General features: G+C 47.9%; 1 protein-coding gene across 1 annotated transcript in view; it reads left to right on the top strand.

Annotated features, from left to right (window-relative positions):
• Nucleotides 1–19,718, top strand: part of IGF2R (insulin like growth factor 2 receptor) — a 103,695-nt gene that overhangs the window by 12,384 nt on the left and 71,593 nt on the right. The window contains exons 2-4 of the mRNA XM_018053434.1: nucleotides 6,405–6,544; nucleotides 16,051–16,169; nucleotides 17,709–17,807. Coding sequence (XP_017908923.1) covers nucleotides 6,405–6,544; nucleotides 16,051–16,169; nucleotides 17,709–17,807 — 358 coding nt within the window. The remainder of the gene's footprint in view (nucleotides 1–6,404; nucleotides 6,545–16,050; nucleotides 16,170–17,708; nucleotides 17,808–19,718) is intronic.

The following is a 19,718-nucleotide window of genomic DNA, read 5'->3' on the forward strand; positions in this document are numbered from 1 at the left end:
ACCAGATTATAGATTCACACGTACTTGTTAATTTTACTGCTGGTTCCATTGTACCTCTCATCTGCTTTATATACTGATGAGTGTAGGCCAGTCATCAAATGTTTCTTGGCCACTTGACCATTATTACCATAACCCCAGGGGTTCATGGAGCTGCTTTGTGTTGGAGGGGAAGGGACTCAATTTTCTGAGATTTTTTTTTTTTTTTTTTTCTTTAAGATGTTGGGCATTCCATTTTATAATTAAACTATATGTACTTCGTTTTATCTATTTTTAAAAATTTTACCTGTTTTTGGCTCTGCTGGGTCCTGGTTGCTTTGTGTGGGTTTTTCTCCAGTTGCAGTGAGCTGGGGCTGCTCTTCTTGTAGTGCGCGGGCTTCTCATTGTGGGGCCTTCTCTTGTGGCCTAGCATGGGCTCTAGAGGCGGGGGCTTCAGTAGTTGCAGCTCACGGGCGTAGTTGCAGCTCCTCAGCACGTGGAGTCTTCCCGGACTAGGGATCGAACTCACATCTCCTGCCTTGGCAGGCGAATTCTTATCCACAGCATTATCAGGGAAGTCCTAGACTTCAGTTTAGATGTTAGCTGTTTTAAGAATTAGAAAGAACCCCACATTGTATTTGCAGTGTTACAGTTTTGCAGATATTCAGTGATGCTGTATATGAAAGCTTGCTGCTGCTGCTGCTAAGTCGCTTCAGTCATGTCCGACTCTCTGCGACGCCATAGACAGCAGCCCACCAGGCTCCCCTGGGATTCTCCAGGCAAGAACACCGGAGAGGAGTCCTAAGACACCAGTGTCAAATAGCTGAGAGGAGTCGTCCAGTTATAGCCATCTGGCTTTTTCTTTTGCTTTCTCTCTTTTGCACGGACGTTGGCACCACGTTCGGTAGAAATGGCTCTGTTTCTGTTTGTGAACCTTTCTGATCTCCAGGCAGTTGTGATGGCCAGTTAGATCGGCTTCTTCCTTGCTGCCCCCGATTTGGTCCCGTTTTGACCGGGTTGGGCTCTCAGTGTGGCATTTGCCGGAGACAGTATTGGGAAGGTAGGAACACCTTGCCATCTCCGGGTTGGTTGATGGTCTGCTCGTTGTGTGCTTCCTTCTAATTGGTGATCTTCTAATTGGTTGCGTGCCAGCAGTTTTCAGGATATTATGAAATGTAAACCAAATGAGATTAAAATGGAACCTCCGGGGCTCGGAACAGATGCAGACTGACTGCTGTCGTCCAGGGTGGTTTCGGCAGAGGCCGTGGGATCGTGGTCAAGGGCAGATGGTCTCAAGCTTTCTTGAACCGAGGGACCACAGCCTGTGTCCTCAGTTTATCTGATGAGATGAATCATCCACCCCCAGGGCCTATCTCAGCCGTAGAATTCAGTTTGAGACCCAGGTTTGAGATCCCCTGGAGAAGGGAAAGGCCACCTTCTCTAGTATTCCTGCTTGGAGAATCCCATGGACAGAGGTCCCTGACGGGCTGCAGTCCATGGGGCTACAGTCCATGGGGTTGCAAAGAGCTGGACACGACTGAGCAACTAACAGTGAGCTCAGAAAAGTGTCTTTTTTTGATCGGTATGGTGTGGGGTGGCCTGGATCTTCACAGAAGTCTTCACCAACAGCTTCTCCCCAGGGGCCACGCTCAGGTGAATTCACTCACTCTGGAAATCGGCACTCGGGGTCTGCCATTTCAGGGGCATCTATTGAGACAAGACTGAAGCTCCTAAAGTCTCCTGGAATGCTTTGCTAGCTTCACTGTTGTACTTAAAAGTAAATATCTTCTGAAAAGTTTTAAAAAAAGCTTAAAAAAAATTGCAGGTAAATAAGGCAGTTGATCTTAGTGTGAGTGTTTGCCCTTGGGGCTGGGATGGGCCCGGGCTAGTGCCTGGCGTTGTCATTTCATAGCTGTGTGACGTTGAACAGGGGGTTTCATGTCTCTGAGCCGTGGAGTCTGGCTCTAAAGTGGAGGAATTCGAGAGAGTTGAGTAACCGTGTATAGTGCATGAGCGGCCTGCTGTCCAGACGTCAGGACCTGGGCTCCCCTGGCCGGTTTCCTTCCCAGCCTGCCAGCATATGTTGATTCTGTCCACGTATATGTCACTCTGTCATTCTGGGACAGAGGACACGCCTGTCCTGAGTCACGGGGCTGTGGGGGATACCAGGCACATAAGATCTAGCAGTGGGTGGTGGGAAATGCCAGGAGGGTTAGTGTCAGAGCTGAGGATAACAGCAGGGGCCAGCCCATGCGGTCCGGAGGGCATTGCGTGCAGACCCGTGTGTTTAATTGCCAGGTTTGCTTTGAAGTGAACATGGGAGTTTTCAAGAGTGGGAGGGGGACATTGGCTACTGATGTTTCATACTCTGGAGAAAGAGGTAGCATGGCAAGGATTTTGCTTGCGTGTGCTACTTTTCGAAGCCAGGGTTCTTGTCCAGGTGGTTTTGTGTCCAGAAGAGCGCTGCTAACTGAGGTTAGGCTGTCTCCTCGCAGGATTGGAACTGATTGTAAGACCCCAAAGTGGGCGAGGCCTCTGAGTGCTGTTTTCCAAAGACCACACACTTCCTGGGGTTCTCCTGCTCCGTCTTCTGCCATCCTGTTTCTCACAGATGAGATGGGGGACAGCTTAGAACCATGGTGTCTCATAGAAGTCTTGGCCTGATAGGAGAGTCAAGAGTTTTGTGAAGATGCCCACTGGGCTTTTATACTATCTGCATGCTAGTCGATGCTTGTAAAGCAAATATATTTCAAACATTTGTGTGTGTATCTGTCTGAATAAAGACTACATTTCCACCCAACTTGGAGATGTTTTCTTCCATGGTTTGTTCCCTGCTAAAAGTTTAAAATTTTAATATTACAGCTCATTTTTCTCTTTGGTCTGACACGTTAGACTCATTTTTTCCTGTTAGTTCCCCACCCCCCCGCCTTTATTTATGTAAGCCCAAAAAGCTTAGTGTAGAATATAGACTTTTCTGGGAATCTCAGCTGAATGGTTTCAGTTGCTTGGCTCTTAAATAAATCTTACTGTTGTGTTTCCTCATTTTGGCTGTATGTGTTCACCTCATGTAGAGAATTTTCTAGTGGAAAACTTTTGGACAAAATATTATTATTCCTCTAACATTTCATTAAATTTTATTTAGTCTATGTGCTTTTATTGTTTCTGAAGCCATTCTCTCGTTCTCAAATACGATCACAGTGCTTTAAAACTTCAGCATAAGTTTAAAGAATGATTTCGGCCTCGGCCATTCTGGTAGTTTGCCTTTCAATCTTGGCAAGGAGGCTAGAATTATCTAGTGCCAAACGCATAGTTCTCTCAAGTGCTAACGGATATTTATTTGACTTTCACATTTAGGGAAATCATCTTTAAAACGTGTTTATTAAGGATGATAATTTAACTAAGGGGCACAGCAGTTGACACTACAGGTTTTGGAATATGCTTCGTGAGTTTTCAGATCGATGATTTCAACTGAACAATCATTCCTGAGCTCCTAACTATACAAGGCGTTGGCCGTGTGTGTCTGTTTTAAAGCAGACGTGTCTGTTGGAATCGGACCCTCTCAAGTGCTGACTGAGGACTCTTCACCCAAGAGCTGCAGTTTTAGGTTTGTGAGTCGCTGCCTTGTGTTGGTGGTTCAGTCAAACCCTTGAAGACACCCAGCACTCGAGTACTTTCACAGCACCCTCCCCTCCTTACTCCCATAACCACTTATCATTTTGATTAATCTTGAGAGAACGCAAATATGAAATACAAGTAGAGAAGAGAAATACGATTGACTCGGGCAGCGTCTTTCTAGGAACTCGGATTGCCAGATCGTCAGGACAGCACCCCCCACTTCCCTCTCTTCTCTCTTTTCTGCTCCGCTCACACATGCTGTTTACATCTGCCTTATTTAACTATCACCTCTGTAAAAATGGCAGTGGGTTTCTGTTTTAAGAAAAGTGTAGTGTTTTCAGTCACCATGTGCATTTCTTTAGAGCTGATTGCCACCAATTCACTCATTCTAAAATACCTTCACACAGCTCTCATGTTGTGGAACACTTTAATGATGCCAGTGCTTTAAACTTGTCTGCTATTCTGGAAAAACTTAGGGGCCCTGAGTAAGAGATTCACAATTTGCCTTAATTAACTGTATTTAATAGAAAAGTCTACTAATACTCTGCACGTAACAACACTAGCTGAAAATTTTAAGGAAAGATCCATAGTCTGGATCTTAGAGCAGCCTGTTTTTGCTTCAAGTTCAGAATCAAAACTGGTTCCTTTAATCTGTGTGACCAGGTGTTCCCATCTCCTGGATCTCATCTGCTGCTCTCTCTCTCCACCTCGCTCCAGCCACAGGGCCCTTCCTTCCTTTCCATCCGTGTGCTAAATTTCTTCCTGCCATAGGACCTCGGAATGACTGGTCAGTCTGCTGGAATATCCTTCCCACCACATCTTCCCCTGGGTTGCTCATTTTGTCATTCAGGTCAGCCTGAGTTTGAGATCAGTTACTCTTCTGGATTCCAGTCACATTTCTGTTACTTTGTTACTGTTTTGTGCTAGAAGGTGGAATTCTCCTGTGTATTTGCTTACCTGTTTATTTTCTGTCCTCGCCTGGAATATACACTCCAAGAGGGCAGGGCGTTTTTGGAATAATCATTGCTTGATCATTTCTGTACTCCTCACTAAGTATTTCAGACTTACTTGTGAAGAGAATGAAGAAAGGTTATGAAGGTCAAAAGCAACAGGCCTGGATAGATGACTTGCTGGTGCCTGGTGTTACTTGGGTCATTTTCTTGGGCCATGGAACTCTGGACTTGGGGGGTAAAAGGTGCTGCTTACTGGTAGGAGGGCTGAGTTTAGCGGTAATTGCATCCGAGTCCAGTGTCATCCCAAGGCCGGTGCTTGCCAAAGCGCTCCAGCCTGTTTTTCAGGTCCTTGCAGTTCAGTGGCTGTCAGAACTCCCAGCGGAGCATTCACAGCCCTGCCCGAGTGCTGACGTGTGTCCAGGTCCTTGGTTTCCTGGCAGGTGGCGTTGATCGGTCCCCAGATCTGGGTTCAGGAGCACACCTGGCTCCTTGTCTGCCAGTAACCTTCCTGTTGGGGTTCCTCATTGCTGGACGGGGCTTTTGGGGAGACTGCCCGTGGGCAAGGAAGGGTGTGTTGCCTGGGGTTTGTGCCAAGTTAGCGCTCTGACACCCAGTGGAAGGGGAGCCCGTAAGTGGACTGGTCCTATGGGGGCTGTGTTCTCCCGTCAAGCTGGTGCTGCCCACGGTAAGCTCCTGACACATACTTGTGGTTTCCAGGCTTAGCAACCTCAAGGTCTACCACCCGGTTCCTCCACAATTCCAGGGTAGGAATTCTGATTTATCTTCTGTCCTTTCAACAATACCATTGCATTAATGTACCTTTCGAATTTTGTGAGGAACTTTTAATTTACTCTCGTTTCCTATCTACCTTTATTGAGGAAATTTTTACAAAATTGACACAGCATTCTCCCTGGGAAGAGTGGAGAATTGAGAAGCCTTATTATGAGAAAACTGACAAACGTTATAGTTGACCCTTGAACAGTGCGGGTATTAGGAGTGTGACACCCCACCCCGCCCTCCCCACCCCTGTTGAAAGTTCCCATCGAGCTTTACGGTTCACCCCCTGCATCCACAGTCTATCCACAGTCTGCATCTGTGCATTCAGCAACTATACCTTGTATCGTTTGGTATATGGCAGCACAGTACTTAATAAAAAAAATTCCTGTATAAGTGGACCCGTGCAGTTCAAATCCATGTTGTTTGAGGGTCAGCTGTATTTTGTCTCGAGTATGCAGATCGGTTCATGGACAGTTACTCAGTGTCTACTTTGTCAGAGGTTTGAACAGACAGCGAGTTTCATTGCATATAAAATACTTCATGTAGTGAATCAACCGAAAGTTAATTTTGTCTGATTTTGGATCTGTCGCCTGATGGCACAGCTTCATCTTGTCACTGTGGGTTTGAACTATTAAAGGTAAAACCAGAACCAGAACTATCTCACGTGCTATAACTAGTTTTTAAATAAGACAGACAAAATTAAAAACAAACACTTGGCTTTGCAGCATTCCACGGTGATTGGAAAGGTCACTGCCGTAAAACTCAACATAATTCTTGAGCAATTACTTAAATATCTGAGTTGGTATTCTTAAATTAATGGTAGAATTTTGAGTATTTTAATGCTTAGGGAGTCTTGAGGCTGCTTCAGGGCGGATTGAACTAGATCGAGGTGGTATTTAGTGGTTTCTGCCCTGGCTTCTATTCAACTTAACATAGTTTGACTTTAGTATTTTTGGCTAATGAAAGTGTATCTTCTAGGTTATGGTAGTCTTAAGCTTGAATGTGGCTTGAATATGAAACTAGAGAGAAGTTTAATTATTGGCAGATCAGTGACAGTGACAAATTGCTTTTCTTCCTTTCTAGTTATACATGGGAAGCAGTGGATACCAAAAATAACATGCTTTATAAAATCAACATCTGTGGAAATATGGGTATTGCCCAGTGTGGACCATCAAGTGCTGTTTGTATGCATGACTTGAAGACAGACAGCTTTCATTCTGTGGGTAAGTAAAACTGCCGTTAGCTTGCTACACGTGCGGGATCCTGATTTTGCAAAAATGACTCTATGTATGTAAGCTGTCTCTTTAATTATATAAGCTTATGATCCATAATATATATTTTACGTTTTACAGGCGTTCGAAGTGGTAGCAATGTAAATGTCTGCTCTGAGACAGGGTTAGGCTCCTCCCGTCCAGCGGATGCGGTGCAGTCAGTCGTTACGAAGATTGATGCGCCTCTGTGTTTATTGCTACAGAAGGATGTTTCCTATATGGCTCTGCCTTCTCCTGTTTTTTCTTAAACCCTGTCTTTCCTTTTCTTCCTCTTTCACCCCCATTTCCTCTGGTGCCCAACTCCCTTCCCAATTGTATCTTTCTGCTTTGTGCTGTGGTGGTTTGAGTCTCAGGCAGTCTGTATTCACGTGGGGTCGTAGATGGTCCCTGGCTTTGGGCTCCCCCTAAAAATTAAATGGTCCTAAGGGCTTCCTCCCAGAGGAAAAAGCACAGACCTCTTTCCTAGGGCTCATTTCATTTGCCCAGCGGCCCTGGTTGGTGTTATTTTTTTGGTCGGGATCCCTTTCCTTTGGGAGGATAATGGGTCCACGTGGTTGATGGCCCCGCCGCATTATATGGAGCGTGAAAGATGGAGCGTGAAAGGGGCAGATGTGTAAAGAGACGGGCGGATGTGAGAGCAGGAGGTGTCATCCTCGGGGGTGGTGGCGTGGGTGTCCGTGGTGACCTGCGACCCGGGCCTTTTCGGGGGTGAGGTCTGACGGTGCGGGTCGGGGCGAAGTGGACATGGCACGTGACTGGTGACTGTGTGGCGCCAGGAAGAGGAGACTCGGCTTTGGAGTTGGGAGGGGCGGGTTCCTTTGGTAGCGCCATCTGTCATCTTGAACGCAAATTCCTAAGCACACTTGAAAGGGCGTTTTAGAAAGTAATGTTTAGAAAAAGAAGAGCGAGGTCTGGGAGGTCTGCTGGTCGAGCTCCAGAGTCTGCCTGGCTTCCCTCTCCCCCGACATGGAGACAGTCTAGACTGGGAACGGTGGTCAGAGGGATTTGGGGCCCAGGACAGAGATCTGAGAAAGCACCAGCTCGTTCTGAACTCCGGGGCCAAATTTTACTATTTTGTGAAATACTTAAAAAAATGTGTGGGGCTTTCCTGGTGGTCCCGCGGTTAAGAGTCCTCACTCCCAATGCAGGGGGCCTGGGTTCGATCCCCTGGCCAGGGAACTAGAGCCTGCATGCCTCGGCAAAGAGGCAAGTTTGCATGCTACAATTAAGACCCAGGGCAGCCAAATTTAAAAAAAAGTGCAAATGAGATCATCAGTTTCTTAGTTTGAACAACTCTGGGAGAGAGGCCCCAAGTGGGCCTGTTGGCTGGTGTTACTTAGGTTTTTAGGAAGAAGAAAAGTAGTTTTCCTCTTGATTTTATTGTAATACGGGCTATAGTATTTTTGGCTAGTGAAAGTGTGCTTCTATTTTGCGGCAGCACAGTAGAGTGTAATGTAGATGGGTACCAGACACACGCAAGTCACTAGGAGGAGGATTTGTGAACTTGGCACAAAATTTGAGAATGACCAAGTTAGATAGGCTTCGAAAGCTCAGGCAGGAGAGTTGGTATTTTCTGGGGCAGATAGTGGATCCGTTATAAATTCTTTGTGACGGTAATTGGGGGAGGTGATCTGATAAAATGCTTTTTTAGAAAGCTGGGCCTGGTGGACTAGGAGAGGTTGGTTGAAAGGGAGAGTTAAAAAAGATGAGTTGTTACCGGTTGACACTGATATAAAACAGCTGTTTCTAATCTCATTTTACTCCCAGACACACATGACATACTTTTCCTGGGGCCTCAGAGCCCCCGCCCCCCCGCCCCGGGGGAGGGAATGGCATGCTAGATGGAGTGTGCTTTCAGCACTGGCGGTTATTGCCCTGCCCTTCAACTCACAAAAGCACACGTGTGTGAGCGAGTGAGAGCGACGCGAACATTAGCACAGGTCGTCTTGAATCTGATCTCATTTTGCTCGTGTGTGTTATACAGTTGGAATAACTAAATTTGTTCTTATAAATTTAGTTTTACAGCTAATCACTAAACTTGGTGTGCACTTACATGCCAGGTGTTCTGTTTCTAAGTAAAAAGTACCTCATTTAATTCATTCATCAACTTCTGAAGTAGATGGTCTCATTTCCCTCGTTTTAGAAGGGAGAAAGCTGAAGCACTACATGGATAAGCAGCTCGCCAGAGGTTGTGTGGTTGTGGATTTGAATGCTGACAGGCCAGCTGCAGAGCCTGTGGACTTATTTGGCTTCTTACTCTGCGATCACAGTGTCCCATCAGACAGTTATAGCGCTAATATGGGAACTCTGGTGGGTAACCTGAACTCCTGGCTCTTAGAGGACAGCTGGAAACTAACATCAGTTTGCTAGAAAGGGGAGACAAACATGAATTTTGGAAAATGGCCGCAAAAACTGGAGCTCCCAATAGATCAGAGACAAGAAGAGCTAGTTTAGCAACAGATCCAAACACATAGGAGAACTGAATGTATAACCTGAAATTTGGATATAATTAAGCTATGTATCTCCTAGGAACAGTATTAGACATCTCCTTTGTATTGTGTTACAGAGATTATGGATTAATTAAAAGTAAAAAGACAATAGAACATTGGCGGGGGGAACCTAGTAAAATAGAAATATAATCTGAAGGAGGTAGGAATTTCTCTTAATAAATGATAAGAAAAACAATGCAGGAGCAAAATGGCAAAGTCTCTAAGAACAGGCAATTCACAAAAGAAGAAATCCAGATGGTCAATTCAGCTTCATTAGTAAGCCAGGCATAAATGCAAATCAAAGCAATAATGACATCTAGTTTTCCTTCAGTCACATTGGCAGAAATTTAAATGGTTGAATCACGGAATGCTGGCAGGGAGCCTAGAAACGGGCACATTCGTATATGACTATAGGAAGATGGTTGTCTCTAACCCTTATAGGAAGATAATTGTTGATGTGAGTTTTATAGTGCCCATAGGGCAGTTTTTGTACTTACAAACAAATATTAAAACCTCAACTTTGGTCTAAATAATATTACATTATTTTTGATTAAAAAAATCCTGTATTCTTCCTTAGGCCAGTGATATTGTTACATATATAAATCTAGCAGAGTTTAGCAATCATTTTTATGGGGTCAGTGAACAACCATTTTGTTCCATTTACAACCTAGTTGAATCATTTTCATCACATTTTACAATGATTTATGCATTTTATACATTTGATTTCTGTTTAAAGTACATCAGATAATCTGATCTGACGATAAAAGTTTAAGGATTAACAATAATTCTTATAAATTTAATAGTTTAAATGTAGAAATATGATAAGCCTGAAATTATCTTAGCTGTTCTCATATTGTCACAGTTCTGAATCAGTTGCTTAGTTTATAACCTCTGAATTAGTTGTAACATTGAACATCACAAGTATATAAAAGTACTGAATATGTTCACATTCCTCCTAACAGCTTTAATATTAATACCATGATTTTCATTTAATTAATCTTTCTGGAGGTTGAAAATTATGTATCCACTTCATGAAGGCTATTACAGCCCCTTTCATCAAGGTAGCAGACCCACTGTTAAGTGAGGTTACTCACCACCAAAGCCTGGTTCTGACTGGCTTCTTATAGGTGACCTGGGGGTAGGAGAGAGTGTGAAATTCATTTGCAGTTGCTGGTCATGTGACTTCGTTTGCTCTAAGCAGACCGACTCCTAACTTAAGGTTGCACTTAATGATTCCTGTGTGCATTCACAGAAATCTACAGCAGCAATCCAGCTGATCACTAGATTGACTTTCATGTCTCTTAACATGTGAAAATACCATTTCTTCTTGTGCTTTGTATCTTTCATTTTCAAAAATGATATAATTCTGTTAGATACATAAGATGATACCTGGTGATACCTGGTTGCCTTCTAGGTGTAACTCATATTTTTATCTGAGTCTCTCCTGATAGTCTAGAATTATCTGTTGCATTTAAAAACTTAGATTCCTGTAACGTCTTTTGTACATAGACTTTTGTACAAAAAAAAATTCCTCGTAGCATTGAAAATTGTAGTGAATATGCTGAAACAGCCTAACCATGGGATAGTTCAGTACATTGTAGTATATTCTGATTTACTTGGCTAAATCATAACATATATATATAAATTTTTTTTTAAAAACAGCTAACACTTAATACTCATTTATTGATTTGTAACAAATATTTGAATGAATCAGTCACCAAAACAGACAAAAACCCCTTTTCTCACGGAGCTTACATTCTAGTGGAGCAGGAAGCACACAAGAGAGACAGTGGCTAAGTGGGATATTAAGACTGTGATGGATGCTGTAGAAAAGACGGGGGAAAGGCGGGAGTGCCGGGGGGCCTTGGGAGTATGTGTTCAGGAATATTCAGCAGGGTGGGTGTTGCTGAGAAAGTGACATTTGAGCAAAGACTTGAAACAAAGCAGCGAATCACATGGCTCCGGGGTTGGGGGGCGGCCAGTGCTGGGGTGGGGGTGCTGTCAAGGCTAGAGGGAGGGAGGGTCTGAGGGGGCAGGAGCCAGAGTAGAAATCTCTTTTGGAGTGTTCATAGAAAGAGGAGCGGAAAGGTGAGGCAGGAGGCAGAGGCGAGAGCTGCGCAGGGGGTTCTCTTTTTGGTGAAGGAACACGCGAAACAGTACACGTCGAAAGACACGATACAACAGAAGGGGGCGTGTTCCGCCTGGGGGCGGCCTGGCCGGAGCACGTCAGAGAGGGCTAGCGGCCCGGCTGGCAGGCCCTGAGCAAGGTGCTGAGAAGGCCCGTCGGCCGCGTGCTGGGCCCCATGGCCGCCGGCAGAGGCACGGCCGCCGGCGGAGGCACGGCCGCGGCCGCCGGCGGAGGCACGGCCGCCGGCGGAGGCACGGCCGCCGGCGGAGGCACGGCCGCCGGCGGAGGCACGGCCGCCAGGCCGGGCAGCCTCAGCGAGGTCGGGTTGCGAGCTCGGCCGGGCTCGGCCGCGGGCGCCGAGGGCGGCAGGCGAGGCCCGGCAGGCCCGGTGCGCGGCCTGATCGGGCGGACTCTGGTGAGCGCGGCCGGGCGCGCAGGGTCTGCAGGACCCGGCGCGGCCTGGCCGACGGCGCGTGGCCGGGGCTGGCGGGCGCGGGCGAGCGCTGCCGGACGGGCGCCCTGGCGCGCAGGGTCGGGAGGACCCGGCGCGGCCCGGGCTGCAGAGCGTGGCTGAGTCTGACGGGCTCGGGCGAGCGTGGCCTGGCGGGTGCCCTGGCGCGCAGGGTCGGGAGGACCTCGCGGGGCCTGGCCGGTAGCGCGTGGCCGGGTCTGGCGGGTCCGGGTGAGCGCGGCCTGGTCTGGCGGGCCCGGGCGAGCGCGGCCTGGAGGGCTCGGCCTGGAGAGCGCTGTCTGGAGGGCCCAGCGCGTGGTCTGGCGGACCCGGCGTGGTCTGGCGGCCCTGGCCTGGAGACCGCGGTCGGGTGGACCCGCCAATGCCTGGCGGGCTCGGCAAGTGCGGTTTGGTCTGGCGGGCCCAGGCGAGCGCGGCTCGGTCTGGGGGGTTCGGCCTGGAGGCTGCGGTCGGACAGGTCTGGCAGGCCCGGGACGCGCGGCCTGGTTTGGAGGACCCGGCCTGGAGAGCGCGGCCTGGAGGACCCGGCGTGGTCTAGTCTGGTGGGGTCTCGCCAGTGCTGTCTGGTCTGGTGGGCCCGGGCGAGCTCGGCCTGGTCTGGCGGACCCGGCCTGGAGAGCGCGGCCTGGAGGACCCGGCGCGGCCTGGCGGGCCCTGGCGAGCGCGGCCTGGCGGGCCCGGGGCGCAGGGTCTGAAGGACCCGGCGCGGCCTGGCCTGGAGAGCTCGGCCTGGTCTGGCGGACCCGGCCTGGAGAGCGCCGTCTGGTGGGCCTGGCGCGCGTGGCCTCGTTTGGAGGACCCGGCCTGGAGACTGTGGTCTGGAGGGCCTGGCGCGCACGGCCTGGCGCGGTCCGGAGGACCCGGCGCGATCTGGCGGGCCCGGTGAGCGCGAGCTGGTCTGGCGGGCCCAGCGCGCGCGGCCTGGTCTGGTGGACCTGGCCTGGAGAGCGTGGTCTGGAGGACCCGGCACGCGCGGTCTGGCGGGCCTGGCGCGGTCCGGCTGGCCGAGCGCGCGGTCTGGAGGACCCAGCGCGGTCTGGCGGACTCGGCCTGGAGAGCGCGGTCTGGAGGACCCGGCGCGGCCTGGCGGGCCTGGGCGGACGCGGCCTGGTCTGGCGGGCCCTGCCGGGAGACCGCGGTCTGGCCGGCACGGCGCGCGCAGCCCGGTCTGGAGGACCCGGCCTGGAGAGCGCGGCCTGGAGGACCCGGCGCGGTCTGGTCTGCTGGGGCCCCGCCAGTGTGGTCTGGTCTGGCGCGCCCGGCCTGGAGAGCGTGGTCTGGCGGGCCCGGCGCGCGGTCTGGAGGACCCGGCGCGATCTGGCGGGCCCGGCGAGCGTGGCCCAGCCCATTTGGCGCCGTCCTCGGGAGCTGGCCGTGGGCCTGGCGTGCTGGCCGCCGCCCCGCAGTCCTCGCCCGGCCTTCGTCCGGGGAGGACGGCCAGGCTGGCCGGGGTGCCGCGGGAGTCCGCCGGGGGGGCGCTGCCGCGGTATACCGCGGCCTCTCGCCGAGTGCCGGGGTGGGCAGTCGGTCCTGGCCAGTAGGCGGAGGAGCGGGCGGCAGGCAGGCTGGACTGGCGGGCGGGCGCGGTGCCGATGGGGCCTGACGCTGAGGGACGCCGCTGTCCCCAGCGCCGCGGCCGCGGAGCTCGGCCGGTCCGTCTCGGCTCGAGGCCAGGGCCCGTCTGGTCTGCGCGCAGGGCGAGCCCAGCAGTTATGAGGCGCCCCCGGGAGCTCTGGGCACAGGGCCGGATGGGGCCGCCGCGTCGGGGGGGGGACAGAGGCGCGGGGGGAGGGTCTTTAAGGTGGGGGGCTCCCCCCGCCCCCTGCCACGGCCCGGAAGCGCCCCCTTCTGGCGGCTGCACACGCCGCCTCCTGCCAGCCGAGCCCGCCCCGCCACCTCCTGCGCCCCGAGTCTCCTGGAGCGCGGCGCTGCAGGGGCTCGGGAGGCCCCGCCCCGTCACCAGCTTCCCTGGCCACGCCCACAGTGGGCGGAGCCGCGGGGCGCTGTCCGTGGTCCCGGAGCCGCCTCCACAGGCCTCTGAGGCTGTTGGGTCTGGAGAGGAAAAGAAAGATTTTTCAGAGCGATCTCCTGGAGTTTTAGGCGCGGAAGAACGATCCTGGCAAACCTTTGCCGCTTAGACAGGCAAGGCAGAGAACCGCTGTACTGTCAAGTCTGGTGCTATGGGGCCTGAAAGCCATTATTATCTCCTCTCCATTGGCGTCTTAAAATTTTTACCCCTTCCCCTCTTTTTTTTTCCTTTTCCCCCTGCTTAAAGATCTCCGGTGTAGGTATCAAAGTAGACCAGTTGTAATCCTGAGGTCATGACACTCACTCATCATTAGTCTGTGAACTAATCTTTTTTTTCCATTTTGTTTTTTAAATTAGTTGTTTTGGATAATGCAGTGAAACCCTTCTCTCACAAAATCTAGGACCTTGACAATAACCACTCTCTCTCCATGCTCCTGTCTCTCTTCACTGGAGGTGATCATTTGCCCACATCCTGTATACCAACATTTCCTTTCTTTCCTCTCTCACTCTAGTCAGAGTCTGTCCGGCTGTGTGTGGTGTTTTTAACTTAATAAAAAGTGTATATCTTACAATGTGTAGTTTTGGGGGAGCTTAAGTGGTAACAGCATATTGCTAAAAAACAGCTGTATTGTTGTCTTTCCCTGATTTATTCCTCTGATTCCTATGTTGTAGTATTGTGTAGGTCTAGCAGGGTTAATTTATCCACTCTTATTTTGATGGGCATTTGAGTTGTTTCCAGGTTTTCACTAGTGTGAAGAACACGAGATATTCTTTCACATGTCTTGTTATATATATATTTATTTGTGGCTTTCGTTTATGTATTTACCTAAGAGTTGACAAGCTAAGGAATAGGGTATGTGAATGTTCAGTGGTAGGACTCAGTGCCATGCCAACTTATGTACTGGTTAAACCAGTTCATACTTCCTCCTGCAACACAGGAGAGCTCTGGGCTGTCTCTCCTCTGACATTTCGTGCTTAATTTTTGTCCATCTAATGGCTGGGCTTGGTATGCCATGTGGTCTTGATCACCAGTGATGTTGAACATCTCTTTGTATTATGGTGATGTTGAACATCTCTTTGTATTATGAAGATGTTTTTCTTCTGTCTGATCATATCTTGCCCACTTCATCTTAAGTTATCTATCACATGTGATCAGTTCTTTCCCTCTAGAAGCTTTAGAATTTTCTCTTTGCCTTTGAAATTGAAATCGCCATACTATGACTTGGTCTGGGTTTTCCCCTTTTTCCTCTCAGCGTTTTCTCTCAGAGGTCATTCGTTTCCTTTTCTTTCCTAAAATTATAAAAAATGATTTTGTTTTTGTGTGAGTGTATATATTCTTGATGCTAGTTCTTTGCCAGCTCAATGTATCACCAAATTTATAATTTGTTTCTGTTTTCCTCAAGGTACTTTTTGATGAGTGTAAACTTTTAAACTTAATAAAAAGTCAAGTTTAAAAATTTTTTGGGTAGTTATTGCTTTTGAGACTTTAATATTTTGCTGCATTAGTATTTAAAAGATAACTATGTATATATTTTATTAAGAGAATTTGGTTTCTCATGTTTATATCTTTTAATCCCTTTAGAGTTTATTTTTGTATACAGTGGTTTAAGTCGGGATTCAGTTATCTTTTGCCAGTACCGATTGCTATTTTGTTTCCAGTTTTATCTACTGAACAGTCTCTCTGCTCACCGACTTGATACCTTGTATATCAAAGTTTGACTCGAGAATCCAGGTGTCTGTGCTCTCTGTTCTGGTGTCTTGATCTCTGTTCCAGTCTGTCTGTTAATAATGTCTTAGGCAAACTGAGAAGTGATCACCCTATTTGTGGACTGTTCTAAAAATTTTTTGTTTTTACAGTGTGTATGTATGAAGTTATAAAAAGGATTTAATCAGCCGAACTATATATTCTGATTTATGTTTTTGAAGATCAGACTGGTGCAAGATGGGTGGGAAAGGGAGGATGGTGAGGGACGAGACAGGAGTTGGAGGCAAGGGGCCCCATTAAGAGGCTGTAGCCAGAGCACGGGAGCCAGTGGTTACAGTCGTCGTAGAGATGGAGAGACATGGACGGATTTGAGAAGAAGGTCAAAGTGCTGGAACTTGCCCATGTTGACAGATGAGAGAAAGATAGGACTTAGTGCCATTTTGTTTGGGGCTTGAACAACAGGAGGTGGGGCGAGGATGGCATTCCAGAGACAGAGAATTCTTGGGAAAGGGCACTTTGTAAGCTTATAAGCTTTTCAGATGAATTATAGTGCCGTTTTTAGTTTGCTCGTACTTGGAAATAGCTTTTGGTTATGAATGTCTTGTAGCTTGTTCATGCTCTTTTCTCTCCGAATAGGTGACTCTCTTTTGAAAACCGCAAGCAGATCTCTTCTGGAATTCAACACAACAGTGAACTGTAAGCAGCAGAATCACAAAATTCAGAGTAGCATCACCTTCTTATGTGGGAAAACCTTGGTGAGTCCACGGAGAGTCACTTCATAATCTTTCTTTTAAAAACATTTGTCCCTAGGGCGTTTTTGCCGTCCTGGTATTCTAAGACAAGTAAGTGAGTAAAATGAAAAACTCAAGCGAACAGATAAACAGAAACCCCAACCAAATGACCATCATCATTAAAAACCAATAAGTAAACAAATCCTAAGCCTATAGTTACAATGTTTAAGTGAAACTTGACCCACATCCTGTGTACAACGCAATGTAAAGATTAGTGTGTTTAAACTCAAAGCTCTGTTTAATGTTTATGTTGCTGGCATAATTTTTTTTTTTCTTTCTGCATTTTCTTTTGATAGTTTTCAGGGCAGCGTGTTTGCTTCTTAAAGTGTGTGTTTTTTTGTTTGTTTGTTTGTTTTTCTCATTTACATTAAATTGGACAAACTGACACCTATCAAGAAGAAACCTTGGCCAGTGGGTAATGGGGTGCCCAACTTTCGGGGTATTACTAGTGTTGAAATGGAACATAATTGTTTAAAGCATGACATTTGTCTTCACTCTCTGTATATTGTATGTGATATTTTAGTTTTAATCCTTACTCTTTAGAAAGGGACTCTCAGCAAACGATTGCTAGCTTTTAGGAAAAACGACTTGTGTACATGTTCTGTGAGTGTCCTATAATCAGAGTAAGAATCCAAGTGTTTAGAAAAATCAGATAGAGTGACGCTCATGTGGCTACCAGATTGCTTTAAAATATCATTTTTAGAATTTGGTGCTGTGACTGTTGCATTTTAAAACCCATCCTGTCACTCAGTATTGTTAATTTTGGACCAGATTGTCCGTTGCACTCTTGTCCATGTTGAAACTTTGGGAAATTTTGCAGTGGTATGAAATCTGGAGGTCTGAGTTACAGAGTAAGCTGTCGTTTGAATTTTAACTAACTTTTCTTGAGGAATTCTGTGTTCATACTACAAGAACCAGAATTTGCAGAGCTCCTTAGACTTGCTCAGGGAGTGTAGGGGTAAGTTCCCTCTGGGTCTTACCAACCAGCCACACCGTGGTCATCGCTGGTCCCCGTCTGTTAGAAGGGGCCCCCCGCTCCAGTGTGGGGGCGTTTAAGGAAGGCCGGTGTATGAGCTTGGTCAGGTCCAGATGGGCCTCCTCCGTCGGCTTCCAGGAAGCATGAGGTCACATTTTCTGGCTTTGGTTTTGTTGGCGTTTGGTTCGGAGCACATTTGGAGTTTGAGAGGGGAAGGTCTGCAGGGATTACTTCCCATGAGCTTACTGTACTTGCATAGCTGGGGCCGGAGAACAGTTTTGGATCAGTTAGAGCCAAATTCCATCATGATTTTATGAAGCTTTTGTCTCAGAAGTTTTGAGTTTGGGAACTTCTCACTCGGCTGACCTTGTTAACTAAAACAGTTGTGTGTTACTACTCTCCCCCTGCCACACACCCACTGCTGCTAGTTTAAAATTTTTCGTTAGCCTTCATGGTTTCTAACTTTAGAAAAGGAGCACTTTACAATACGTGGTGTGCTAACTTATTTTTACTTCTTTTAAAAATAGGGAACTCCCGAGTTTGTAACTGCAACAGATTGTGTGCATTACTTCGAGTGGAGGACTACTGCAGCCTGCAAGAAGGATATATTTAAAGCAAATAAAGAGGTAACAAGGGCCCTTCAGGGTTACATGTTTGTGAAGTACATTCTGGGACCTTCAGTGTTTGAAGTACAGACACATACCTTTTGAGGTAGAAATCTGTTTTTGGTTTTCAAACTCCGTTTGAGCAGAGAGACCATATGATTTGGGCTTTCCTGATAGCTCAGATGGTAAAGAATCTGCCTACAGTGCAGGAGATCTGGGTTCGATCCCTGGGTTGGGAAGAACTTCTGGAGAAGGAAACGGCAACCCACTCTAGTTATTCTTGCCTGAAGAATCCCATGGACAGAGGAGCCTGGCAGGCTACAGTCCGTGGGGTCACAAAGAGTCAGATGTAACTGAGCAGCTGACGCACACACACACTGCGTGATTTCCTTGATAACTTGGCCTGGATGGTTCTTACTTTTAGGACAGGGTGTTTTAAACATACAGGACAGACTGGAATGGAATGGCTCACTCATGCAGAGCAAGTGATTTCCTGGTTTCTGATGCCATGCATCTCAAGAACTAAGTCTCAAGCTGACTTTGGGGTTTAGATCACCACGCTGCCTGCAGAGACCATCTCCTTGGCCTGGGAGTGGCTTCTAAATGCATCTTGGATCCAGGTCAGGTGTGCCTGGCCCTTACATTTGTTGCCAGCTCACCTCAGAGGCCAGATGACTGTCACTACTTCCCCTGTTTCTCTGGTATCTGGCACGTGTTCCTGGTGATCGATGAAGCACCATCCTCTCTAACCTACCGCTTCTGACTTTCCCTGGCAGTGGAGGGGGCAGAGGGCCCTTTCCTCTGCAGTTCTCCCATCCCACCACCCCGGGATTTCAAGGTGGCTTTCCTTTGTTCACCGAGGCAATAGTCTTCCTGGGTTGAGAATTCTCTTTTTTCTATATTCGTTTTCTGTTCCGTAGAGTTGAGTTCAGAGACCCTCTTAGGAGCTAGGAACTGGGAGTGATCAGTGATGGGACTAATCGGTCATTTACCTGATGGCCTAATACGTTGTCATTTAAGAAGGGCAAAAAGAGACGTTTGTATCTTTTTTTTAAAAAGCCATGTCAAGTTACAAATACCGAGCTATCACCGATTCTTCAGATGCGGCCGTCTCTAAAAGAGAAGCTAGTCGGGATGCTGCCTTGTGTGTGAGGAGCGTTCAGTGGGAAGGAAGAAGATATAATGAAATAACACTAGGAGGAGATGGTGTCGGATTTAAACTTTGCATTTAAAAACTTAGGTTAGACTCTTTGCCAGTATTTCGTTAGCAGCAGGTAAAGCATCCTTGAACCAGTGTGAAGTGCCTTCTGCTTTCCCGAGAGACCCCAGGCCCCATGGAGGTTCTTGCGGACTCTGACTCTCCAAGCGATAGTTATCACCCCCATTTTTCCTGTTTTAACCGAGTCTCTGTTTTACCTTGCTTTGCTGAACTGACAGTTGTCTCCCACCACCTAAAGAGTAATTACTTCCCCAAAGAAAGAAACGGTGGCTTTTTTTTGGTTTCCTTTGTGTTTTTAGGTCAAGAAGTCACAGACTACATCCTCTGTTTGTGCAGCCTCAAACCTAGGATTGTTTTTTTACATTTTTATAGGATTGTTAAAAAAAAGCCGAGAAGAATACATAGCAGAGACCTACGTCACTCACAAAGCCGAACATGTTTACAGGACGAGGGTGCTGACCCTGGACCTGAGTCGTTTTGCAGGGTGGAAAGGGGGAGATTAGAGCCTATGTTTTTCTCAAAAGTGATGTTTAACTTCTCTTAGAAGCTGATCGAAAGATGCAGGGGGAATGTTGATTTGCTCCCAGTGACCTTTTCTTTGGGCCTGTTGGCGGCAGGGCTTTTATCTGTTGAGTTTTCCTCTCTGGAGGGGCTCAGCGTCAGGAATGTCATTACATTTTGAAAACGCTGTTGCGTTCAGGGGGTCCATAGAC

Source organism: Capra hircus, chromosome 9 (assembly GCF_001704415.2).
Source record: "Capra hircus breed San Clemente chromosome 9, ASM170441v1, whole genome shotgun sequence".
NCBI classification, from domain to species: Eukaryota; Metazoa; Chordata; class Mammalia; order Artiodactyla; family Bovidae; genus Capra; species Capra hircus.